A 26,758-nucleotide genomic window follows, 5' to 3' on the forward strand; every position below is an offset into this window, starting at 1 on the left:
TGCAACAACACTGGATCCTTTAACCTACTGCACCAGGCTGGAGATGGAACCCAGATCTCTGCAGCAACCTGAAGTATTGCAGTCAGATTCTTAACCCACTGTGTATAGCAGAAACTTACCCCCAGTTACTTTCTTACGGTTTATTGAGTTGAGTAATTCTTTTTAGGGCTGCACCCGTGGCATATGGAAGTTCCCAGGCGAGGCGTTGAATCTGAGCTACAGCTGACAGCCTATTCCACAGCCACAGCAGTGTGGGATCTGAGCCGCGTCTGCAACCTACACCACAGCTCACAGCACTACCAGGTCCCCAACCCACTGAGCGAGGCCAGGGATCGAACCTGAATGCTCATGGATACTAGTTGGATTTGTTTCCACTGCATCATGGGAAACTCCCGTGTTGAGTAATTCTTAATGTGAAAAAAATTTTTCTGCATTTTAATTGTTCATCATTAAAATAAAAAAAACCCCAGAAATCCTGGAGTTCCCGTCGTGGCTTAGGGATTAACGAACCCGACTAGTATCTATCAGGATGCGGATTTGATCCCTGGCCTTGCTCAGTGGGTTAAGGATCCGGCGTTGCTGAGAGCTGTGGTGTGAGTCGCAGAGGCGGCTCGGATCCCGTGTTACTGTGGCTGTGTCGTAGGCTGGCAGCTACAGCTCCGTTTCAACCCCTAGCCTGGGAACCTCCGTATGCCTAGGGTGCGGCCCTAAAAAGACAAAAAACAAGGAAAAAAAAAATCTGTAACATCCACCAAGAATGTAGGATATAGTTTTCTTATTCCGCTTAATTGGCAAAACAGTCGGGGGTCTTGGGCTATGGGAATTCTTGGAGTGAGGGGGGTGGGTTGTGTCTGTAGTTTTGCTTACCATCCGACAAAACCGCTTTATCCAACACTCCTTCCTCTCTGCCACCCACCCCCCCAAAGCCTGGCCATTAATTCCACGGCCCGTTTACATAACTTGAGGTTTGGCTTCTGTCTATAATCTGCTTTTGTCATGTTCTCAAGCATTTAGGTAGAGAATTGGAAATTTAGTTATCCGATTGTATAACGGTCAAATCATCAAACTAGACCAAAATATAAATTGTATGTTATTATGGAAAAAGGCGATTGAGCAATTGTGTTTTCAGAAGACTAGTTTACTGTTCAATTAAATCTAATCTTTTTCATTGTTCAAGGTACTTGGCGATCAAATAATGCCTGGATCTCTTAATATGAAGATAAAATTTGTATGTGCTCAGTGTCTGAGAAATGGTCAAGTCATTGAACCAGACAAAAACAGAAAATATTGTAGTGCAAAAGCAAGGCATTCGTAAGTAGCGGGTGTGTGGAAGTGGTGCCTCTTTCATCATGCTCTGTCTCATGGGTGTAAAGTCTCACTCAGGAGAAAGAAAGATTAAGACTGAAGAGAGCGGAGGCAAGTCAGCAATGTAGGAGTGATTGCAGAGCGAAAGGGAAGAGGTTCTTAGGCATTTCATAGCTCAGAATTCGACAGAATTCAGTAGTGTCTTTCCTGTATTTTGCATTTCTGTGTTTGGGATTGGTAGAGAGTGTCTGTTCATAAGTCCCAACAGGCGATGAAATGACAGAATCATCAGGCACTGCTTTTAGAAGGGTTGAGAAAAAAAGAAAAAAACCTCTGGTCCTTTAGGTACAGAGCTCGTACCTGCCCCTTTATGTCGTGTCTTTGCCAGTGTGTTTTGTTTTTTCTGAACTCCATTTTTCTTAGGTGGACCAAAGATCGGCGGGCCATGAGAGTGATGTCTATTGAACGTAAGAAGTGGATGAACATCCGTCCTCTCCCCACAAAGAAACAAATGCCTTTACAGTTTGATGTACATACGTAATTTTTAAGCCACTTTTTTTTTTTTAATTAGGCGTTTCAAATCATTAGAAACTAGTAGTAATGCAGGTGGAAATTGGAGCCCTTTAAGTAATGCTCATCGGAATAATGACGTTGCAGGGGTCCTCTCGTTTTCCTTCCCTCTGTGGATGTGTGGTTCTGGGACAGTTTCTAGATGGATGGGAGTTGTATGAGTTCCTTAGAACGAATCAGTAGACAGTGGACTTGAGGACAGTGATGGCTACGACTCAGCTTATTCTCCAGATGAATGACTCTAGGAGCAGATGGGAGAGAATTTCATTTAATCTGATTCCTCAGCGTGGGTGTCAAACCCAAGGCCTGGCGTTACCACGGATGCTGTGGATGAGTTGTGCTTAGCGCGCCTCTTTCTTTCACTAAAGCCGTAGGCGCTCGCTAAGGAGTACCCAACTTCCTAGCATTTTCTTGATGTGAGCCGAAGGAAATATGGTCCGTGTGAGAGGGACACGTCTCTCAAAAGCCCTCAGAATGAAAACACCAGACCCCTTACTGTGTGGCATCTCACTCATGAGGGGCACGTTTCCTATGGGTCCCTCTAGGGCCTTGCCTGGTCTTAAAGACCATTGTTCTGGCAAAGCCCTGGCGCTGGCCCGACTTTCCTCTTTGAAAGAGAGAGGGTCTCGAGGAAGTCAACTCGACCGTGTGACCTAACAGACAGGGACCCTCAGAGCAGTGGCAGTTGAGAAACCTGCCCCAATGGAGGAAGTAGGGAGAGTACCTTTGCCCAGAGAAGCGGTGCAGAGGGGTTGTGGGGTGTTGCCCCACCCCCACAACACCCCCCACCTCCACACACCCCGTGCCCCCGCCCTGGCCCGTGAATGAGACTCCCTCTCTGAATCGCCGGAGTTGATGGGTCTATCTCCACCACCCAGGGCACCTTCGTTGGCTGAAACTGACACAGGTCACGAGGCCAGTCTTTGAAGGTGGTGGTGTGTTTGTGTTTCTCCACAGTGGTTTCAGACTCAGATTTGGGTGATTTGATCAGTAGGTTATGTAGGACGGGAGGTTCGCTGGAACCACTGATCTCTTGTACTTTAAAAGATAGCAGAGATTATGGGTATATTCCTCAAAACTTTGCTGAAATAAAGACAGCTGGGGCCGCTGCCTAGGGCTGCTGATTATTCTCTCATCTCAGACATGCTGATCTATCTGCAGTGTCACAGGAGCTTACGTCCCCTTTTTTTCTGCCATACTAGGTATTATTGAGGGATCCTTTTTTCTAAAAGAAGAAATAATGTGTGTGTGTGTGTGTGTGTTAGTGTGGGGAGGTGGAAAGACGATGGGCTTCAGAGTCTGCCCGAAGGGTCCAGTTGCTCACCCTCAGTCTGCGCATCTGTAAATGGGAATAAGCCCACCCCAGGGAGGACCCGAGATGGTGTTGTGTAAAAACGCAGCGCAGAGCGGCCTCCCCTTTCGTCTCTGCTCCCTGCTCCTTGTCAGTGAGCTTTGTGAGATGATGGTCAGTGTCTCCGAAGTAATAATTCCCAAGTACTTCTTGGGGATTGACTGGGGAGGGAATATGATAAAGTCCATCACAAGACTGTTTGACTGACCACTGACCTCACGCAGCCAACTTCAAGGGCGGGGTCCCTGACCAAGGGCCACGGGAGGGAAGAAGCAGGGCGAAGGGTCGATTGCTTTTGATTTTTAGCAAAAGCCAAATGCTCAGCATGTACTGTGCAGTCAACTACTATGTAGAGCCAGCTCCTGCTGGAACACGAATAAGCTAACAATTAATTGTCCTAGGATTGATGCTCTTCAAAGACGGGTACATTGATGATGTTTAAGAATGACTCTCGGTGAGGGTGGTTTTCCTAGTTCTGAATGGTCATGCGTCTTAGGGGAGTCCGAGTTCTGCTGAGTGCTGTCACTTTATTTTCTTACCAACTCTTATTGTATCTACTTGGTAAAGTAATCATGCAAATGACCAGAAGAGGTATCATTTGAACGCTGTGTAACTGGCTGGTCTGGTTGGTGGAATAGCTGTCTTTGGACAGTGCACAGCTAGTGAGTTAGCGCTGAGCTGAGCTGCCAGGATGGGCTGCAAGTAAAGAAGTGTCTGAGATCCTGCAGTTCCTCCACTGCCACCCAGGTGCTGACAAGGAGGCCTCCTGGGGTCAGGGAGGGAACAGTAGGAGCCATCAGACGGAGGGGGCCGGAGACGTGTATTGTGGAGATGAAAATGCTCTGTTGTGTTCAAAGCAGAGACTCTGAATAACTGAGTTTGGCGACATCTTCTTGTAAGAAAATGTTTCATGTTTGAGTTCCATGTGTACTGTCTTTCGGAAATGTTCTTTTGAAAAATTTTGAGGCAGAAGGCTGAGTAGCATCTCATGTCTTTGGGGCTTAGAGTCGATTTGAATAGAGCCAAGTTAATCTCGTTGAAAAATTGTATTACTGAGCATTAGTGTGGATGATAATATTTATTTTGCTGAAATATAAAAATTAGGCGGTTCTATGAAGCGTGCTCTATCTTAAAGCAGATGCTATTTCTTTTTCTATACAGCTGTGCAATCATATTGCCTCTGGAAAAAAATGTCAGTATGTTGGGAACTGTTCCTTCGCTCACAGTCCCGAGGAGCGAGACGTGTGGACATACATGAAGGAGAACGGGAGTAAGTTGATGATTAACCGTGGCCTGGACATCGGGCCCATCCGGCTCCCCTGCGGGTTTCTCTCCTCTCTGTAAACATGCCCCCTTCCCGCCCGCGCGCCCAGAAAGCAGCTCGCCTTCCCAGCAGTTACACCGTCTTGTCAGGGAGGCAGAATCGGACTCCTGATCCTGGGTGCTCAGGCCAGGCTTAGCTGCGAGCGCGTCAGGCAGCGCCCTGTGATGTCTTGGGCGTGTGCCTGAGTCCACGGCCTGGGCACGCTCAGGCCTTCACGACCGCTTAAATCAGAGCATCTGCTCCCGTGCCGAGTCAGCCCGGGAGTAATCAGCTTAGAATTGGAGGTGTCTTCAGGGAGCCCTTATTGGAGAAGAGGCCCAAGGAGAGACTCTTTATCTCAGTCAGACTTGAGGTTTATTGTTAGAGCCTCAGACATCCTTTCACTTTTGATGAGAAAAGGTTTTTCTACAAATGTCATTGTTCGTCATTCTTCTTTTTTTTTTAACGGCCACACCTGTGGCGTGTGGAAATTCTCAGGCTAGGGGTCAAGTCAGAGCTGCAGCTGCCGGCCTACGCCCCAGCCACAGCAATGCAGGACCTGAGCCCCGTCTCTGACCCACACCACAGCTCACGGTAACACTGGATCCTTACCCTATGAGTGAGGCCAGGGATCGAACCTGTGTCCTCCCCGACACCGTGCTGTGTTCTTAACCTCCTGAGCCACAACGGGAACTCCGTCATTGTTTAAATTCCTAAGTAAACTGATGGGAAAACTACTGAAGATCCGTGCTCTCTGGATTGCAAGAACCAGCTGGATTTAGGCATGTCCCTTCAGCCATGTAAAAATTCAGTACTTTGTGTGGACGGGACTCCTGGCTGGCTGGCTTGGAGTGGGGACATTCTGAAGAGGTCCTTGCATATCAGGGCTCCTGCAGTGATTCCTGCTATCACTTGTCTGAAGGAAGAATTTTCTAGTTTCTCTCTAAAACCTTAGTCTGATGGTACGTTGTTAGAAACACCTGTGCTGACAGGAAAGCGGAGTTTCGGCCAGAGCCTCATGGACAGATGGTTTTCTTTCTCAGCTGGGGATGAACTTTTGGTGCACACAGCCTTCTCCCCTTGGTGATGCCTGGCAATGCCGGAACCACTTTGGCTGCATTTGCAGCATGCAGAAGTTCCGGGGCCAGGGATCAAACCTGCGCCACAGCAGTGACCATGCCAGATCCTTAACTGCTAGGCCACTGGGGAACTCCTGCACATTTTTATTGTCAGGACTTGTGAGGCTGTGCAACCAGCCTCTCGTGGGTAGAGTCCAGGGATGTTGTTCGCCATCCTCCAGGGCACAGGATGGCCTCCAGCCGCGCACAGTTAACCAGCCCAGGACGGTGACAGTTGTGAGGCTGAGAAACTTGACCGGAAAGCCAAATACACTTGTTCTAACCATAGGAAGATGCCGCCCCTACCCAGGACCTGGTCGCAGCCGTGGTATAAGAAATTGCACCCCTGTGTGTCGGTCCTCGGAGTCTGCGGCTGGACTGATGGATGCCCCTCAGGGTCAGAGTCTCAGCCCCAGCAGTAGCATGTTTCTCATTTTTCTCAGTAAACAGGATAGGGTCAACTTCAGGTCCCCTGAGCCATGTGAGCAGCCTCTGTAGTTAAGGCAGTGATAGTGTGTGACATGGGGTGGTGTGAAGCCCCCACCCCCAGAGACCTTCCTTTCCAGCAGTGCCCTTAAAGTGCCTTCTGATTTGTTTTTGTTTTTTTTCTTTTTAGGGCCGGACCTGGAGCATGTGGAAGTTCCCAGGCTAAGGGTCGCATTGGAGCTACAGCTGCTGGCCTCCACCACAGCCACAGCAACGCCGGATCCTCAACCCACTGAGCGAGGCCAGGGATCGAAACCGTGTCCTCATGGATCCTAGTTGGGTTCATTACCACTGAGCCACAGCGGGAACTTCTGGCTTCTGAATTTTCAACACCTCGAAGTGTCTTGCAGATACAGGGAGGAATTAAACTTGAAAACTAATGCTTGTGCCCTGACAGCCCCGAACTTGGTTCTTACCCCCGAGAGCTTCCCCACTGCTTAGAAGTGGACCATCCGCCCCGCATCTCACGCGATCAGCTTCCGCTCAGCCCTTTTGAGTTTCTTTTGAAAATTATGTCGACTGATAGAGTGCAAAAAAAGGGAAAAGAGTGCAAAAAAAAAAGTTTTTGCAGTATTTCAATGGTGTATTTAAATATTTGCTGCTGAAGGGAATTCATTTTTCTTTAGTACAAGATATGGAGCAGTTTTATGAACTCTGGCTAAAGAGCCAAAAAAATGAAAAAAGCGACGACGTAGCCAGTCAGTCCAACAAAGACAACGGGAAGCAGATTCACATGCCTACGGATTACGCGGAAGTCACCGTAAGTACCGTGGCTGGGGTGCCTCACCTGTGCTTCCAGGCCTTTCTGTCCTCTCCCACCTTCCCCACAGCCTGGCACCCTCGCTCCTAGCCTGGCAGCTTCTTACACGCTGGGCACTGCTGTGAGTGTAAGTCTCTCAGCCCCACAGACTCCTCTCCCAGATCCTTTCTCGACTCTGGAGCCAGAATTGCGAGTCTGAGTCCTGCTTCCTCTCCTTCGGAGCCCGTGTCCTGGGCAGCTTACTCAGCGGCTCCTGGGGGCGGTTGTGGTGGCGTCGGGAAGTGTCCCAAGCCTGCACGTCTGTCCTGGGGCTTAGGAAACGTGCCCTCCGCCCGCAAGTCCTCTTGTTTCCACTCACTCTCTTGCAGTGGCCTCAGCCTCAGGGTTCTAGGCATGGAGCCATCTGTGATCTTTTCCTGTTTCGACTTCCTCCCTCCTTCCTTCCTTCCTCCCTCCCTCCTTCCTTCTTTCCACCCTTCCTATCTTTGTCTTCCTTTCTTGCCACACCTGCAGCATATGGAAGTTCCCAGGCTAGGGGTTAAATCCGAGCTGCAGCTGCCGGCCTACACCACGGCCTACACCACAGTTGATGGCAACGCTGGATTCTTAACCCACTGAGCAAAGGGATGGAACACACATCCTCAAGGATGCTAGTCAGGTTCTTAACCTGCTGAGCCACAAGGGGAAACTCCTGTTTTGGCTTTCTGTTAAATTTTTCAAAAAAAGTGAAGGGGCTCATCTAATGGCAGTCTTGAGCCCACCATCCCAAGTGAACCTATGTTAACAGTTGATTGTATTTGCTTCTGTAAAGTAAATCTCACAGGTAGAAGTTGGAACCCCGGTTGTCCCCCTTGCCAGAGGAACCAGAGCCAGTGTGTGTGTTTCCAAGCCAGCTTTACACGCCTTTGACTCTTCCTTCCTAATCTCTCACTCTGCCTGGCATGTTTTTTAAACCGACACAGGCATATGTGTTATTCTGCTGCTTGTTTCCTGTTTTGTTTTTGTGGCCCCTCCCTAGTAAGCCATTCAGGTCCAGGTCGGGTACATGACCTGGCCTCGCCTACTGTCTCTGCCCACAGCACGCCCTGTGAACTCTGCTCTTTGTGCCAAGGCTCAGCACTGATGCCCTCACTGCTTTTTCTTTTTTTTTCTTTTCTTTTTTGCTTTTCTAGGGCCGCTTCATGTGGCATATGGAGGTTCCCAGCCTAGGGGTCTAATTGGAGCTGTAGCCACCAGCCTACACCACAGCCACAGCAACGCAGGATCCGAGCTGTGTCTGCAACCTACACCACAGCTCACGGCAGCGCCGGATCCTTAACCCACTGAGCAAGGCCAGGGATCAAACCCCGCAACCTCATGGTTCCTAGTCAGATTCATTAACCACTGTGCAACAACGGGAACTCCTCTCACTGCTTTTTCTGAAGTGCTGCTTGGGTTTCCAGAGCAGGGTCAGCCCTGTTTGCACACCGTCTGTCCCCTCCTTGCCAGAGCCTGCCTGCACCCCCGGCCCAGCCCGTTGCCCCTGCTCTCTGATGCCGGGGAGCTGGCCTGCCTCCCACTGTCGGGACCATCTCTCTGACTTGTGTGTTCTCGCCCAGCTTCCCCTTCCACAGCACGGGGCTCGCTGAGATTAGAGCCTGGGTCTCAGGAGGAGTCGCTTCTAGGCGCCCTGGCTCCCTGAACAGATGTGAGCCGTCGGGGGACGGGGGACGCAGACAGTACCTGCTGACGGCTGCGTGTCTCTGTGCCGTTTAGGTGGACTTCCACTGCTGGATGTGCAGGAAGAACTGTAACAGCGAGAAGCAGTGGCAGGGCCACATCTCCTCTGAGAAGCACAAGGAGAAGGTTTTCTACACCGAAAGTGACCAGTACTGCTGGCAGCACCGCTTCCCAACAGGATATTTTAGTATTTGTGATAGGTACGCAGGCCTTTTTACTCTCCTGTGATGATCTCGCGTGGATTGCACGGTCATAGTGTCGGTAGGCAGAGCACCTGGGTGATAACGTCTTCGGATCCGGGATGCTTGGATTTGGGCTGAAAGTGTTAGTTGCTCCTTGAACATTCCCCGACTCTTCCCCGTGACGTGAAAAGGTTCGCCAGTCTGCCCAGACGGGCGTGAGACGTCTTACGATGACTTGAGTTCTCATTCGAGTTCATTCGAGATTCCCCGCTATCTCTGCCCCTTTGCCACAACCTTTCCCGTGGTGGGGCCGATCAGCTTTGAAACCGCCTTTGAATTCTAGTTCACCTGTACACCTGGCACTTTCTCAGGTCAAAGGAAAATATGGCTATCACTCCTTTAAGTTTACTTAGAAAACTGTTCAGTGAGAAACTAGATAATTTTGAATTGCCCCTCATTTTGTTATTACCTGTTTATATGTGATTTCCAAATTTAGATCCATGTAATACGAAGAACTATTGAAGACTTTCTTTACTTCCTGACACTTTTTTTTTTTTTTTTTTTTTTGTGGCTGTGCCCATGTTATGCAGAAGCTCCTGGGCCAGGGGTATAACTTGAGGCACAGAGTGACAATGCCATGTCCTTAACACTCAGGTCCGCCAGGGAACTCCTCTTGCTGCCATTTCTGACTTCTTTCTACTGCATCAGGAAGGAGTGTGGTCTTTTTTCCCCAGCGATCAATACTTTCCATTAAATAGTGCATTTAAACAATTTATTTTTATTTTTTTGTCTTTTGTCTTTTTCTGCCAGACTCTCACACAGACAATTCCTTTGTATCTTTTTTTTTTTAGGGCTGAACCTGTGGCATAAGGAGGTTCCCAGGCTAGGGGTCGGATCATAGCTGTTGCTGCCGGCCTACATCACAGCCACAGCAGTGCCAGATCTGAGCTGCGTCTGCAACGTACACTACAGCTCATGGCAACGCCGCATCCTTAATCCACTGAGCAAGGCCAGGGATCGAACCTGCAGCCTCATGGTTCCTAGTTGGATTCATTTCCGATGTGTCACGACGGGAACTCCTAAACAGTTTAAAGTACTAATTTCTCTGTTGTAGATGTCAAGGTGCTAGATCTTCCTAGGATTAAAATTTTTGAATTAAAAGTTTCATGCAAATCATAAAGGTAGTGAAGGGCACATTTTAATGTTTTTTTTTCAGTTTTTAAATTTTTTATTATTTTTTATGGCTACGCCCGTGGCGTATGGAAGTTCCCAGGCCAGGGACTGAACCCGAGCTGAAGCGACAGAAATGCCAGATCCTTTAACCCGCTGTGCTGGGCTAGGGAATGAACCTGCCCTCTCTCAGCTACCCGAGCCACCGCCGTCAGATTCTTAACCCACTGGGCTACAGCGGGAACTCCTTTAACGATTTTTAGAAACAACTTGCGGATGCTTACTAAGCTGACTTGTCCTGACAGGTATATAAATGGCACCTGCACGGAAGGAAGCAGCTGTAAGTTCGCACACGGCAACGCTGAACTTCAAGAATGGGAAGAAAGAAGAGATGCCCTTAAGATGAAGCTCAACAAAGCCCGAAAAGATCACTTAATTGCCCCCAATGATAATGACTTTGGAAAATATAGTTTTTTGTTTAAAGATTTAAACTAACATGCTGGCTTTTATGTATGTTACCTAATCAGAGCATTGACCAGAGAAATTGCAGGTTCTACGGCACGTGGCAGAGGAGCTGCAGATTTTCTGCTTCTATTGGCGTTTCTCTTCCCTCCTGAGCAGCAACCCACAGTAGATAGGAAAACGGGCTGTCTGATGGGTCTGGCCAGGCTCTCACGGCACCTGTGGCATCAGATGGCCAAGTGACCGCTACCGGTTGCCATCTCTTGAACAGACTTTTGGATGAATTGTGTTGGGGAGGAGGATACGGTGATGTTGAGGGCAACTCCTCGAGTTGGTCCTTCAAGACAGATCCGTGATGGTGAGAGAGAAACACTGTGCTGGGATCAGAACACGTGGCGGATGAAATGCTTCACATGTTTTAAGCCGAAGGAAATTTGTCTAATATAATAAAGTTTGCTACTTAATCTGTACGTAGGTTGCTAAAAAGGATTTTCTTAACTCAGATTTTAAGCCAAATAACCATTTAACACTAGTATATGTTAAATGGGGTATTTTTCTGTATTTGTATGTTTCACTATAATAAGGGAACCGATGATGCGTATTGAGAATATTTTGAAAAATAATCAGGTTGACTCAAATTTTATTTCTTGGTCTTTTGCTGTTTAAATAATGATTTTGAACGATTAAACTTGTACTGTTGGTATTGTGTCGTGTATGGACCAATATTGCCTGTAATAAAGATTTTATATATAGATGTCTTTCATTTTTTCACGTGGTTCTTGCCCCACAAAGAGTTGTTAATATCAGGTACTCGGTAGCACAGGGAAATTATACCTAGTATCTTGTAATAAATTGTAATGGAAAATACAATCTGCAGAACAACCAAATCATGCTGTGCACCTGACACTAATACAACACTGTAAACCAACTACAATTTTAAAAAATTGTAGTTGACACTACGGAATGTTAAATATGGGTTTTCTTGTGTAAGAAACACAAAATACCAAACCAGAGACTCAGATTTAAGGAAACCAGTGAAGGGTTTAAGTAGAATAAATATTTGAAACAGGTGGGTATCATTGCTTTCTAATTTACCATAGTAACTCTAAAAAATAAACAGATCTGGAGTTCCGATGTTGCTGCAGATGTGATAAAGGTCATAGCTACTGCTTGGATTCAGTCCCTGGGGCTTGAGAATTTACATATGCCATGGTTGCAGCCAAAACAACAAAAACAACCACCAAAACAAACACCCAAACCAGATTTGGCTTAGAAACAATAGTAATGAAACAGTTAAAAAGAATTTTAAAATGTTGGGTGGGGGGAAATGATTATTCATAAAAAACAGGAAGAGCTCTGATTTTTCCCCCTCCCCTTAGATTAAAATTAACAAGCATTATTTCTCTGTGGTTCTAAGAAAGAATTAATATCTCAGAGAAAAAGATCTAATCGTTCCCCCAGCCCCTACTCAAAAGCCACCACCTTGGTCATTGTAGAAAAAGTGGCCATAAAATTGGTCAGTGTGGACAAGGAACAGCCAACCTGGCCTTGAAGAGCAGTGCCACCTGACCCAGATGATCTCATGTATTCTGAAATGAATTTATCATTGTTTCAGGAGAGTGTCTGGTGCCTGAGCAGCAGCCAGTTGTCCAGGAAGAGTAAAGGAACCGTCCTTTTGTTAATCCAGGGAGGTTTCCTGGCCTGAAAGACCCCACCCTGCATTGCCATAAGATATTGTGGGTCTCATGAGATAACGCAGAGGCAGCAAAAGCACTCTGAACCTTATAAAGGCCTGTGCAAACAACAGGTGTCCTGTGGACGTGGAGGGTGGGTTCTGTTCTAGCCATGTGCAGTGACTTTGGAGCGTTTTTGTAAATACCATACCATGTAACTCAAATCAATACAAAGAAGTCAAGAGAACTAGAAATGTATATAAAATAACAGGGCTCGGCATTGCCGTGAGCTGTGGTGTGGGTCGCAGATGAGGCTCGGATCCCACGTGGCTGTGGCTTATGCAAGCAGCTGCAGCTCCGATTGGACCCCGAGCCTGGAAACTTCCGTACGCCTCGGGTGCAGCCCTAAAAACACAATAAATAAATAAAACAATAATATAACACTGTGTTGTTGGGTTTGTAGTAGCTTATAAAAAGTAATCATAGTGTTAAAAAAGGAGCTATATTGGAACAGTTTCTATATCTTGCTAGAATTAAGTTACTATAAATCTGAAGTAGATTTGGAAACAATGTATATTGTATCCCTAGAGCAGCCACTAAGAATATAAACTCAAAAAAAGATTTTATTGAGTCCCCTCCTGGCTCAGTGGGGTACAGACCCTGAATTGTCACTGCTGTGGCTCTAGCTATAACCAGCTTGGGTTGGATCCCTAGCCTGGGAACTTAGGCATGCTGCGGGCATGGCCAAAAAAAAAAAAAAAAAAAAGTTTTAAATCATGAACGGAATCAACAGCCTTTTAGAAAATACTTACTTAATACAAAAGAAGGAAGTAAAAAAATGACGTGAGCTATACAGAAACCAAATAGCAAAATGGCAGGCAAGTGTGAGCTACTGCCATGTTGGGTCTCCGTGGTTAACACCCTGAATGCTGTGGGCCATTTTGGGAGTTCCCGTCAGGGCTCAGCAGAAACGAATCTGAGTAGCATCCATGAGGACGAAGGTTTTTCGATCCCTGTGTTCACTCAGTGGGCTAAGGATCCAGTGTTGCTGTTATCTGTGCGTAGATTGCAGATGTTGCTGTGGCTGTGGTGTAGGCCAGAGGCTACAGCTCCGATTCAACCCCTAGCCTGGGAACTTCCACATGCTGTGGGTGTGGGGTCCCCCTCCCCCAAAAAGCGCATTTTGTAGTTCCTGCTGTGGAGCAGTGGAACCTGACAGGTGCTAAGGATCGGTGGTGCTGTAGCTGTGGCTTAGGTTGCCACTAAGGTGTGGATCTGATCCCTGGCCAGGGAACTCCATATGCCTCAAGTGGCCAGAAAAAGGAAAAAAAAAAAAAAAAAAAAAAGTGCCTTTTACACCCTTGGAAACCTTGCATCGGGGTCATATGGCTGGCTGCACCATCTCAATTTCTGGGTTTTGGGGTTTTTTGTTTTGCTTCTTATTGCCTTAGTTCCATCTGAGTTTTATTTGCCAGTTTTGCAGTTGTTGACAGCAGAAGTGAAGTCTAGCTCTGTGGCCCCAGCAATTGGGTAATTATGGACATTCTCTTAGCTCCAGGTACACCTGTCTCACTCAGGGAAGCAATCCCTTCCTGTCACTCTCAAATCACAATTAATTCATCCTTCCCCGACTTGTCATTTTTAATCAAAAACATTTATTTGCTTTTTAGGGCTGCAGGTGCAGCATATGGAATTCCAGCATAGGGGTGGAATTGGAGCTATAGCCACCAGCCTACACTATAGCCACAGTAACGTGGGATCCGAGCTGCCTCTGTGACCTACACCACAGCTCATGTCAACGCTGGATCCTTAACCCACTGAGCAAGGCCAGGGATCGAACCCACATCCTCAAGGATACTAGTTAGGTTCCTTTCTGCTGGGCCACAATGGGAACTCCACAAAACTTATTTAGAGAGGAGCTTTTAGAGTTAGAGGATTTGTGGACGGCAGTGGGTCGCTGAAGGGGTTTGTTAACCAAATTGCCGTTGGGTCTGAATTCCTGGCCTACTAGCTTTGTGGCCACAGCCAAGTGGCTCTTTCAAGCCTTGGTTTTCCCAGCTGTCAAGTGAGTAGGTGCCCAGAGCCTCTGCTCCCAGAGCTGTGGTGTGGGGAGATGGTGCTCAGGTGCAGGGCACTTCTCTGGTGCAGGAAATGGACACTGGGAGACAACAGGCACTGAGATTTATTGAGCACGCACTATAGGCCTGGCAGTTTCCATCAATTCACTTAACCCTCAAGGCAGCTCTGTGCGGGCGGTTCTGATATCACCCATTTCACAGATGTGTAAACCGAGGTCACGACCTCTCCAGCCTCACTCCTGGATCCCAGGGCACTTCTCCATCCTGAACGCGTTTTCCTTCCGTTAAGCGGGGAGAATAAATGGCACCTCCGTCCTCTGGGGCCTGTAGTGACACCAGCAAGCACGCCTGCTGTCACCATCAGGGCTCTTAAAAATCACAGGGCCGAACGGGTGACCCTGGGAGCGCTGGGCTGCTTTTATTAGGGTTGGACCTGGCGTGGGAGCAGCCCCGAGGCTAGGCTCAGACTCAGTGGCCCGGGGCTGGGGGGGGAGGGGCGGGGGTAAAAAGGGCCTGAGCACACGGCACCCGAGCGCCCTCGCAGACTCCAGGGACGGGGGCGGGGCCTATGGGACGAGCTTACGTCGGCGACGGTGCCCGCGGGGGAGGGTGGGAGGGTATCGGCGCAGACTCCGTGAGCGAGGGGCGTGGCTCTTCGGGGGCGGGGCTTGGGTGATGGCCGCGCAGACTCCGCGGCCGGGGGCGGAGCCGCCTGCGCTGGGGCGGGCAGCGCCGCGGCAACGGGGCTGACGTGGAGGTTCAGGGTTAGCTGGCGCTGCGGGCTGCGGGATTGGGGAGCGACGGGCCGGGCCGGGTCCTCCGGCCCGAGGCTGCATTGGTGGCGACGGTATAAAGCCGGCGACGGGGAGCATGTAATGTCGGAATGCGGAGGCCGCGGCAGCGGCAGCAGCAGCAGCGACGACGCCGCGGACGAGGGTGGCGGTGGCGGCGGCCCCGCGGGCTCCGGCTTCCTCAGCCCGGCCCCGGCTTCGTCCTCGGAGGGCAGGCTCCGTCGCGGGCTGCACGGCGCCTCCCTCATGGCGCGCCGGCGGCCCGAGCTGCTCTGCGGGGCCGTGGCACTCGGCTGCGCGCTACTCCTCGCTCTCAAGTTTACCTGCAGGTGAGGCGGCTCACAACCCCCGGTCCCCGGCCCGGCGCCCCCTCGGCCTGTCCTGCGGCGCGTGGCCGCCTTGGGGCCTCAGGGTCGTGGATCGTAGCGGCCTCCGGGGAAGTAGAGCCTGACTTTGCCTGGAGGAATGGACTTGACCTTCCTGAAGCATGCGGTCATGCCCGCCGCTTTCCCTTCTCCACGGGCAGCCAGCGCTTTGGCGAGGTGTGGGGCTGCTGCCTGGCGCCCCATTTTAGTACCGAGGAAGGTGGGCCAGGCTCTGAGCTGCTTGTCACCTGTTGGGGTTTCTTGGGGGTGCACCTGTCACTCCTGCCCTGGCTCTAGGACCCTCTTTCGTTGTCAGTTTTATCTCCCTTTGGTAGGCACAGACACCCTTTAGCGTCCCGGACGTTGAGAATTCATGCACTCATCGGTCTAACGATTATTTATCCGCACCTGCCATGTGCGGAGCGCTCATTCAGGTGAACAATGACGGTAAAAGTCCCTGATCTCCATTCCTGGGGGTGGTACAGGCAGTAGACAAATAAACGATATAATTCTAAAGGACTTCACCAAGTGCTGTGCAGGGAATGGAAGCCATGAGGGTGGAGCAGAAAGGCCTTCCTAAAGGAGCTACCTAGGAAACTCACCCAAGAAGGGAAAGGGAGCCAGCATGGGGGAGATTGAGGAACAGCAGGTGCAAAGGTCCTGAGGCTGGAGAAGACCGCTCTTTTCCTGGCGCTGGTAGGAAGGCCTGAGAAGGCTGGAGCCGTCATGAGCAGGAAAAAAGAAAGTTAATCTGTCACTCTTTGGGAAAGTACACAAATAGAAAATTTACTTTAAATTTCAGGAGTGCTTTTGGACTCTTCAGTCCACAGTGTATCTCCTGGGACTCCAATTTATAAATCTATGGCATATTAGCCAAGAGGAAGATTTCAACTTGGAACATTTTTACTGAGTCTGTTAAAGCATAGTATGTGGCCCGTGTTGTCAAAGAGATGTCAGAGGCTTGGGGATTTTAGTGGAAAGGGAACAAATTAGAGTAATTGTCACTGAGCATTCGCCACATGCCAGGTGCTGTACTACCAGCTGGGTTTCTTACCTTGGGTCAGATAGTTCTTTGTTGTGGGGGGGCTGTCGGGTACACTGTGGGATGTTTAGCAGCATCCCTGGCTTCTACCTACTAGATGCCAGTTCTGTACCTACTACCAGCACCCACCCCCACCCCAGATGTGACAGCCCACAATGTCTCCAGGCAATACCGGATGTCCCCTGGGAAATGGAATCACCTGTTTGGGAACTACAGATTACATGAATGCATTTCTTCATTGAACACATAATCTGGGCGCCTAGTGTGGATCACTTAACATCTCAATCCCCAGCAAAGTCTGGATGCTCCTTATTCAGGAAGGAGGGGAACTTTGGTTCTTTTGCAAAGTGAGCCCCAAATCACATCCACCTGCTAAGCGGCTGCGCTGAAATTTGACTCCTTTCTTGCCAGGAACTAGACTCTTCGCCTTGTTCTTTATCATGTCCTGCCCAAGGAAATTAGACCAAGTATTTTTCAAGGTAGAATATTGCAAGGGGGGGATTTGGGTTCAAATTAGGAAGTGAGGTTTCGTCCTTCAAAGGGTTGGGAGCTTACTTGAATCAGTAGGGTAATAAGGTTTGTTCTGAGGGAACTGCGACTTGATAGATAATGAAAATCCTTTGAGATTTCAGTGTAAATCCAGTTACTAGAGCCGACTAAGCAAGTTTCCCACCTGCTTCAGGCAAGGAGAGTGATTCAGTGATGAGGGTGCTCGTCTGTCCAGATCCTTTCTGTGCCGCTGGCAAATCTGACAATCTTTTTTTTTTTTTTCTTTTTAGCGCTGAACCCTCAGCATATGGAGGTTCCCAGGCTAGGGGTCTGATCGGACCTATAGCCACTGGCCTACACCACAGCAACACGGGATCCGAGCCGCGTCTGCGACCCGCACCACAGCTCATGGCAATGCCAGATCCTTAACCCACTGAGGGAGGCCCTGGGATAGAACTTGAGTCCTCATGGATCCTAGTCAGGTTTGTTAACCGCTCAACCACGAAGGGAACTCCAAATTTGGCAATCTTTTAATAGATTCAGATTGATTTTTTTTTTTTTTTTTAGAGTCTCCTTTGAATGGTGTCACGGTACTATTTTATTTCTCTGCAACTGAGTCTAACATTCTTGACTCTCCCTATTTTACTTCTAAGATCTTTGCGTTAATGAGGACAGAGGCTTCAAGGAGAGTAGAATTCTTTTAAATTAAATTTTTATTAATAGTTTCAGGCCTAAAATAAGTGGCAGCCCTCTTTAGTATCTTAGCTGAGTTCACATCAGATCCGGTTAAGAAAAGGTTGATTTGGAGTTGAAATCTGATGAATAATTTTGCATTTCTGGGCTCTCAATCTCTGTCCTCCTGGCTTTTCTATGCATTGAATCTCCATGATCCTCACTTTCCTTTCATCCTGATTAGGAGGGGAAAAAATTGCATGCATGTGTGTATCTATCTTTGTGTGTGTATGTGTTCGTTTTGCTCTATGTCATTTTGTAGCTCAAGACAAAAGGAAGGATTTGGAGAGTATGATTCTGGTACAAAAATTGGGAGTTGCAGGAGTCCCCTTGTGGCACAGCTGGATAAGGATCTGTTGTTGACACTGCATGGTTCAGGTAGCTGCTGTGGCTTGGGTTCTGTCCCTGTCGGGAACTTGGCATGCCATGGGCATGGCAAAAAAAAAAGGAAAAATTAGGCTTTCCTTGTTTGCAGCTGACGCTTGATTTTTTTGGTACCTGAGACTCACACTTCAAAGCTACAGGAAATCTTTGATCTAGGTATATTTTTTTCAAAAATGATAGCAAATTTAGGAGTTAAATGGAAACTTGCGAATGTTTCTTACAGAGCTGAGGCCTGTGTTTCTCTTCCCTGGTTAATGTTTGCTTTTTGCTTATCTGGCTCGTTTTACTTGAGGAGCTGCTCTGAATGGGCAGAGCAAGAGTCCTAAGTTGATAGTTAGCCTCTGGCTCTCACAGACCTACATTTTTTTTTTTTTGGTCTTTTTAGGGCCATGCCCACAGCATATGGAGGTTCCCAGGCTAGTGGTCTAATTGGAGCTGTTGCTGGCAGCCTACACCACAGCCACAGCAATGCTGGATCAAAGTTGCATCTGTGACCTACACCATAGCTCATGGCAACGAAGGATCCTTAACCCACTGAGTGAGGCCAGGCCACAACCTCATGGTTCCTAGTCGGATTCGTTTCCAAGGGAACTCCTCACAGACCTACATTTTCCCTCTGATTGCAATCTTTAACTCTTTGCTTTTTTTTTTTTTTTTTTTGTCTTTTTGCCATTTCTTGGGCCGCTCCCACAGCATATGGAGGTTCCCAGGCTAGGGGTTGAATTGGAGCTGTAGCCACCAGCCTACGCCAGAGCCACAACAACTCAGCATCCGAGCCATGTCTGCAACCTACACCACAGCTCACTGCAACACCGGATCCTTAACCCACTGAGCAAGGGCAGGGATCGAACCCGCAACCTCATGGTTCCTAGTCGGATTCATTAACCACTGCGCCACGATGGGAACTCCTGCAATCTTTAACTCTTAACACAACATTTGAATAGTAGAAAAGTAAGATCTCCAAAGAGCAGCATTTTGCACCTGCTGAAAATCTGTCAGGGCCTCCCTTCCCTCTGCACACCTGCCTTCTTGTCACTCAGCTCTCAGCTTAAACAATAACCCCTGGACCCCACCCATCCAGGAGCTTCCAGGTCCCTGTCACATCACCTTGTTAAGTTCTCCACAGGGCGTGATCCTTTTGTGTAGTTTTGTTTGTTTATAGGTTTGGTTGTTTGCCTGTCTTCCTCTCTGAGAAAGTAAAGCCTCTTGAGAGCACACGCTGGCTCCTATGGCCTCAGTGCCTCCAGAGCATGCCTGACCCACGCTGACATTTGCTCAGTGCCATTTTTTTTTTTTTTTTTTGGAATTATTGTGTAAGCTACTGAGTTTTTCACCTTATGATGATATTTTTTCTAGACAAAGCTCCCTGATTGCAGGGTTAAAATGTTCATTTGAGTGAATAAATAAGAGATTTGCTACACTTTTTTTTCCCCCATTCCCATGACATACAGAAGTTCCTGGGCCAGGTATCGAACCACAGCAGTGATAACACTGGATCCTTAACCTGCGAGCCACCAGGGAACTCCTGCTCCAACTTTTAACAGCATTATTTTATGATGTTAATAATTTCTGATTAAAATGGGGAAGTATATTTAAAACTGTCTTAATTCAGGAACCTGACAGCTTCTAGAAGTAGAGAAGCGTATGGACTCTTCTTCACACTGAAAGACCCAAGACTCTTAGAGCAGCTTAGATCTTGGGTATTTGTATGATTCCTTTTTTTTTTTGGTTCTGAATATCTGATGTCTCCTTCATATCTCAGAGCTGACAGCACATTCCTTCCTGCTACTTCTCTGTGTGCTGAGAAACCAGATTATCAAGTTCATTTGGACACATACAAAGATAGAACCCAAGTAGCTGGTCCTTAGGATCATCCCTAGTAAGGCAGACGGGTCTTCTCACAATCTCTTTTTTTTTCTGTCTCTTTTTTGCCTTTTCTAGGGCCGTTCTTTCGGCATATGGAGGTTCCCAGGCTAGGGGTCCAATCGGAGCTGTAGCCACCGGCCTACACCAGAGCCACAGCAACTTGGGATCCAAGCCGCGTCTGCGACCTACACTGCAGCTCATGGCAATGCCAGATCCTTAACCCACTGAGCAAGGCCAGGGATCCAACCTGCAGCCTCATGGTTCCTAGCCGGATTCGTTACCCACCGTGCCACAGGAACTCCAACATTCTGGTTCTTCTCAGCTTGTTCTTAATAGTGTACGTCTGTGTTTAATTGGCTTTCACATATGTTCAGATGGGGGGAGTAGGGTAGGTTTTTCATTACACAAATTTTTGAACTCGAGACTCCCAGGAACTGCCAAACAGTGGGGATTTCACAGTGAAAAAGAGATCCAAGGTCCCTGGCCTCAAGGAGTTAATGATCTGGTAGAGTCGACAGATAATAAACTGGTAAAATAAGTAATTACAGATTATGGTGAGGGCTGTGAAGGCGACTAACAGGAAGCTGAGCGAGAGAAGTTCGAGGTCTGCCTGCTGCAGGTGGCGTCATCGGAGGAGTCCTCACTGAGGAGGTGACATATCAGCCAGGCTTTTCCCTCATCAGCTTCTTTATAGTATAATTGGCATTCAGTAATGTTCACACATTTTACGTATATAGGTCAGTGATTTTTGGCAAAGGTGACGACCTCCATCCTCTCAATCAAGATATAGGACGTTTCCTTGTCCCCAGAAAATTTCCTCAGTACCCCTCTGCAGTTCGCCTTCCCACCCCATTCCCAACGATGGACAACCACGGATGTGATTTGTTGTAGTATAGGTTAGTTTTGCCTGTTCTGGAATTTCATATAAATGTGTTCATATTATATGTATTATTTAGTGTCTGGCTTCTTTCAATATAATTATTATTATTATTATTTTTGTCTTTTCAGGGCCGCACCTGCGGCATATGGAGGTTCCCAGGCTAGGGGTCGAATCAGAGCTGCGGCTTCGACCTACATCACAGCTGACGGCAACGCTGGATCCTTAACCCACCGAGTGGGGCCAGGGATCAAACCCAAGTCCTCATGGTTCCTGGTTGGAGTCATTTCCACTGTGCCACAGCGGGAACTCCACAGTATGATTATTTTGAAACTCATCCAGTTATAGTATGTATCAGTTCTTTTTTTTTTTTAATTGCTGAGTAACATTTAATTGTAAGAATACACTAGCTTATTTATCCTTTCATCTAATGAGTTACTCTACTTTTTTATGCTTAGCTTTTTTTTTTTTTTTTTGGCTGCACCCTCCCATGACATGTGGTTTATCTTTTCTCATCTTTATGCTTTCATCCTGTCTTTACTTTTAAAATGTGTCTGTTTTAGATAACATATGGTTGGGTTTTGCTTCATTATCCAGCCTGGCAATCTCTTCCTCTTAATTAGGTGGTTTAGTCTTGTTTTTGTTTTTTGTGTTTTTTTTTTGCTTTTTAGGGGCCACACCCACCGCCTATGAAGTTCCCAGGCTAGGGGTTGAATCGGAGCTGCAGCTGCTGGTCTTTGCCGCAGCCACAGCAATGTGACGTCCAAGCCAAGTCTGTGACCTACACGATGGCTCATGGCAACTCCAGATCCTTAACTCACTGAGTGAGGCCAGGGATTGAACCCGCGTCCTCGTGGATACTAGTTGGATTCTAAATCCACTGAGCCACAACAGAAAGTCCAGTCTTTTTGTTGTTGTTGGCGTTTGCTGCATGCAGAAATTCCTGGGCCAGGGATTGAACCCATACCACAGCAGTAATAACACTGCATCCTTAACCCCCTGAGCCACCAGGGAACTCCAGGTCTTTTTATATTTAGTGTAATTATTGTTATGGTTGGGTTTACATCTATCTTCTGGCTATTTATTTTCCATTCTTTCTCATTTTTGTTCCTTTCTTGGTCCTTGTCTGTTTTCTTTTGGGTTGATTGAATACTTTTTAGGGTTCTGTTTTTATTTCCTTATTGGTTTCTTAGCTGAGCTGCTGACATGGTTTTAGACCATGTGAATGCAGATAGGTGGACAGCTCAAGGTATTTATTAAGACCCTTTACCTTGCTAGGATGCAGCCTCAGCCGAGACCTTTTTGTCTTGATGGGGGAGTAATGGCAGCCCTGTGACTTCTGACTGCTTGTTTAGTCTTCTTTCTCCTCCTGGGAACCTCAAGCACATACTTAGGAAGCGTGTTTTCCAGTTAAAACAGGGTGTTGCTATGTTACTCATCTTTGATAGAGCTGGAGAAATCTACATGATTATTTCATTATTACTTTTGCCTGAGTTGCCCTAGAGAAGTACAGGCCAACTCCAGCTAATAACCTTAATGTGAGTTGACTGTAATTATTTCCTGTGCTTCCTGGTGCCACATATGTCCCCCGCTCCTTAATTCTTTTTTTTTTTTAATGGCCTCACCTGCGGCTATGGATGTTTGGGCCAGGAATCTGAGCTGCACCTGAGGCAACACCTGATCCTTTAACCCACTGTGCCGGTCCACATATCAAACCTGCACCTCTGAAGCGACCCGAGCAGCTGCAGTCAGATTCTTTTTTTTTAGGGCCACACCTGTGGCATATGGAGGTTCCCAGGCTAGGGGTCAAATCTGAGCTATAGCCCCTGGCCTGTGCCACAGCCACAACACCACCAGATCCAAGCTGAGTCTGCGAGCTATGCCGCAGCTCACAGCTACGCTGGATCCTTAACCCACTGAGCGAGGCCAGGGATTGAACCTGTGTCCTCATGGATACTAATCAGATTTGTTTCCACTGAGCCATGACGGGAACTCCTGAAGTCAGATTCTTAACCCACTGTGCTGCAGTGGGACCTCCCCACCCCTTAATGCTGAGTGAGCTCACTGATGTCTCTGAAGCCCTGGAGAGGAGGAGGGGCTCCTGTGGAGAGTAAGGCTGCAGAGACGAGGTTGGAGTCTTTTGAGTGGGGAAGGCACGAATCTGGATTATTCAAAGACACCCTTCTCTCCTGCTCTCCACTGCCTCCCAGCCCACACCTGGGCAGACAGTGTTAGAGAATTGTTTTGTTTTGTTTTGTTTTTGCATAGACCATAAAATTGACTTTTTTAATGTTTAATTCATTGGTTCTTAGTATATTTACAGTTTTACAACCAGAGCTACAATTTTATTTTAGAAACATTTTCCATCATTCTGAAAAGAAATGTAATCATTTACAATCACTGTCCATTCCCACTTCTGCCCTAAGTGAACACTCATCTGGTTTCTGTCTTTGTACGTGTGCCATTTGGGGACATTTTATATCAGCGGACTCCTACAGTGTAGAGAGTTGTTCTTAACACGGTTTTTAACGTGTTACTCATGCCTTGCGGTTCTCTCAGCACATGTTGCCTTCACCTAGCACAGATGATGACTTTTCTACTCCAGGACACTGTTGGGGCAACACCACAGCATGGTGTTCATAGTAACAACATTATTCCAAAGAAGACCGAAGTTTCATTCTCCTTCCACACAAAGCTGGTGTGAAAGGAAGATAAACTAAGCAATCGTGTTTGTGTTTGCTCTTTTTTTAGTCGAGCAAAAGATGTGATAATACCAGCAAAGCCGCCTGTCAGCTTTTTCTCCTCGAGGTCTCCGGTTCTTGACCTCTTCCAGGGGCAGCTGGACTACGCAGAGCATGTCCGCAGGGACTCGGAGGTGGTGCTGCTGTTTTTCTACGCGCCGTGGTGCGGACAGTCCATCGCCGCCAGGGCCGAAATTGAACAAGCAGCGAGGCAGCTTTCAGACCAGGTAATGCCAACATTCAGCTGATGAGTCAAATGACTGTCGTCCATGGGCAGGGCTGCTTGTCCTTATCCAGGCACCATACCCTGATGGCTGATGTGGCCAGGGCAAGGGCCAGGAGACTGACTTGGTAAACTGTAAAGCCAGGAAACAGGCCTTGAGATCGAGGTGGTCATGGTTGGTGAGAGGCAGAGAGGTGATGCGGGCCAGTGCTCATCTTGGGTTGCCCTGCTGTTTGACGGAGGTGGGAAAACTGAAAATCCTTCTTGAGTATATATTTGATAATTGCTGCTGAGTTATTTTACGTAAGAGTAATTTATGTGTCACGACTGCAGTGTCACAGACCTCTTAAATACCTGGACTAGAACTATGCTGAAGGGGTGTTTAATGAATCCACCTCTATGCTAGATAAGAGGGATCTAAGGCAGTTAAATATATAGATGGGCCTTCTGTCTGGCAGTGGTTTTTCACTCCAGTGGATCCCAGTTGTCCTTTATAACTCAAGTATTTTTTGATGTCCGTTTTTCTATCCTCAAAGGAAATTCATAGATGATAAAGCTTCCCTGTACATACAGTTTCAAAATAGCCAATCTAATGCACTAATCATAACAGAGAGATGGAGGAAAAACAAAAGTGGTACCTAATTAAATCATATGTGCTTCAGTATGTAAGTGCTTGGGCCAGTTATGTCCCTGTACCTTTATATAGGTGTGCTGTGAATGGGACAGTCACAAATGCAAGCCCGCAAAGGTATGTTGTCGCGGCAGCTCAGGAGCCGTGGGGGGGATTGCTCTCAGTGATCTGATTTTTCTAAATGATGAACAGCTCTTGGTGAAATTCTGAAGCAAATCAAACAAAGCTTTCTGCCCTCAATTAAATACAAGTTGCCAGGAGTTCCCGTTGTGGCTCAGCGATAACGAACCCAACCGGTGTCCATGAGGATACGAGTTCGATCCCTGGCCTCGCTCAGTGGGTTAAAGATCAGGCATGGCCGTGAGCTGTGGCTGTGGTGTAGGCCGGCAGCTATAGCTCTGATTCGACCCCTATCCTGGGAACCTCCATATGCCTCAGGTGCGGCTGTAAAAAAATAAAGAAAAAAATTCAGTGAACATAAAAGCCATGCCTTTTGGATTCACATATTAAATGGAGTTAGGTTCTGACCTTGAATGATAACAGACAGGTCTCCCCAGCGTCAGTGTTTGGCAGGACATTGAAAAGCCCTCAGCATGATGGGGTTGACTGCTCCCTGTGCAGAGCAGCTCTGAGCATCACGGCCCCTGCTCACCACGTGTCCTATGGCTTCCCCTCTCCTTGCAGCTGGCAAAAAAGCATCTCAGGCTTCTAGGAGGCTGCTGAGAACCCCTGATCTGAGGGAACTTGCCAGGGCAGATGAGTTCCGGAATTTCCTTTGGAACTCCCAAGTGGTTTTTTTCTTAGACACAGTGTTATAAATGGTGGCTAGGCTTCCTGCCCACTGGTAGCAAAACTTATTTATTTATTTGGCCATGCCCGCTGCATTCATAAGTTCCCAGGCCAGGGATCAACCCAGAGGCATAGTGGCAACAATGCTGGATCCTTAACTCCTAGGCCATCAGGGAATGCCAGCAAAGCCTTTTTTCTTTTAAGAACAGCAAAGCCTTTTCAATATATCCTTGAATGTGGTACCCTCCTGTTTAAATAGAGCTCTCCATTATAACATTGTTATCAAGGGGGTTGTACTTTTGTGTCCCAGCTTCTGACCCTGTCTTTCCTTTACCCCCGACCCCCAACTCCCTTAAAAAGGGCTGTTAGTAACCAAGCCTATGCTTGCAGGCGGGAGGCAAGCGTGAAAGGAACTGCCATGAAAATCATTCCCCAGGTTTTCTGAAGTAGAGAACATGAGGGGAACAAGGGGAGAATCCCTTGTATTTTAGACAAAGTGTCAGTTACTTGTTTCCTTACCTCAAGCACAGGAGTCCTTCAGGGTGGTTGTCTGGACAGTGTGCCGGGGGATGGGCTGCAAGTTGCTGCAGGTAGTCCTGTTCTCCCGAAGCTGGGCCTTGGGCTCAGAGGGCGAAGCAGTTTGTGAAAGGTCACAGGACAGTTGGAAGAGGTTACAGTGCCATCCGCAACTGATGGGCCCTGCTTTTTTCAAACATTTTCCCCAGCTCCTTCTAAATTGAGAGCTTATTGTTCTTGTTCTCAGTAGGGAAAAGGAGTGGGTTTGTTTTTGGAAACAGGCAAAAATAACTAAAATTAGCAAACATGATAGATTGTGCTCTATTTTTGAGTAAACTTTAGTAAAGATACTCTTGCTCTCTTCTCTTAAATAGACCATAAAAGGAGCTCTTGGGGAGTTCCTGCTATGGCACAGTGGGTTAAGAATCCAACTGTAGCGGCTCCGGTCCACGAGGGTTCCGTACCTGGCCCGGCACAGTGGCTTAAAGGATCCGGCATTGCTGCAACTGCAGTGTAGGTCATAGCTGTGGCTCGGATTCAGCCTTTGGCCAGGGAACTTCCATATGCCACAGGTGCAGCCATTAAAAAAAAAAAAAAAAAAAAAAAAAAAAAATTAAAAAAAGGAGCTCTTGAGAGTTTCCACTAAGTTTTTTTTGTTTGTTTGTTTGTCTTTTGGCCATTTCTTGGGCCGATCCCGTGGCATATGGAGGTTCCCAGGCTAGGGGGTCAAATCGGAGCTGTAGCTGCCAGCCTACACCACAGCCACAGCAACACCAGATCTGAGCTACATCTTCAACCTGCACCACAGGTCATGGCAACATCAGATCCTTAACCCACTGAGGGAGGCCAGAAATCGAACCAGCATCCTCATGGATACTAGTTGGGTTTGTTACCACTGAGTCACAACAGGAACTCCCTTCAGTATTTTATCATAGCAAATTTTAAACATATACAGAGGTGAAGGAATTTTACATAAACCTGCCACTTAAATTCTATTAACTTTTATCATGCTTGTTTTCCATGTACTTATTCATCTTACACTCCCTGTAGTCAGTGGTTCTCACCTAGAGGCAGTTTAGTCTCCCGGGCCCTTTGGTGCTGTCTGGGGATGTTTTTGGTATCCTTCTTGAGAGGT

At 47.6% G+C, this 26,758-nt stretch overlaps 2 protein-coding genes across 11 annotated transcripts in view; both read left to right on the forward strand.

Annotated features, from left to right (window-relative positions):
- The window catches only part of ZC3H7A (zinc finger CCCH-type containing 7A), a 40,317-nt gene extending 29,133 nt beyond the window's left edge, over positions 1-11,184 (forward strand). For 3 of the 8 annotated variants that reach the window (XM_021086594.1, XM_021086597.1, XM_021086595.1), the window contains 6 exons: positions 1,178-1,311; positions 1,729-1,834; positions 4,388-4,496; positions 6,760-6,893; positions 8,649-8,812; positions 10,270-11,177. In XM_021086594.1, the coding sequence (XP_020942253.1) occupies positions 1,178-1,311; positions 1,729-1,834; positions 4,388-4,496; positions 6,760-6,893; positions 8,649-8,812; positions 10,270-10,459 (837 nt within the window). In that variant the 3' untranslated portion in view covers positions 10,460-11,177. Of the gene's footprint in view, positions 1-1,177; positions 1,312-1,728; positions 1,835-4,387; positions 4,497-6,759; positions 6,894-8,648; positions 8,813-10,269 lie in introns of all 8 variants that reach the window. The other 5 variants (XM_021086593.1, XM_021086598.1, XR_002342423.1 and 2 more) reach the window with 4 other exon arrangements.
- TXNDC11 (thioredoxin domain containing 11) overlaps positions 14,897-26,758 on the forward strand; it is a 70,863-nt gene continuing 59,001 nt past the window's right edge. The window contains exons 1-2 of one of the 3 annotated variants that reach the window (XM_021086600.1): positions 14,897-15,297; positions 23,475-23,691. In XM_021086600.1, the coding sequence (XP_020942259.1) occupies positions 15,053-15,297; positions 23,475-23,691 (462 nt within the window). In that variant the 5' untranslated portion in view covers positions 14,897-15,052. The remainder of the gene's footprint in view (positions 15,298-23,474; positions 23,692-26,758) is intronic. The other 2 variants (XM_021086601.1, XM_021086602.1) reach the window with 2 other exon arrangements.

Source organism: Sus scrofa, chromosome 3 (genome assembly GCF_000003025.6).
Source record: "Sus scrofa isolate TJ Tabasco breed Duroc chromosome 3, Sscrofa11.1, whole genome shotgun sequence".
Classification (NCBI taxonomy): domain Eukaryota; kingdom Metazoa; phylum Chordata; class Mammalia; order Artiodactyla; family Suidae; genus Sus; species Sus scrofa.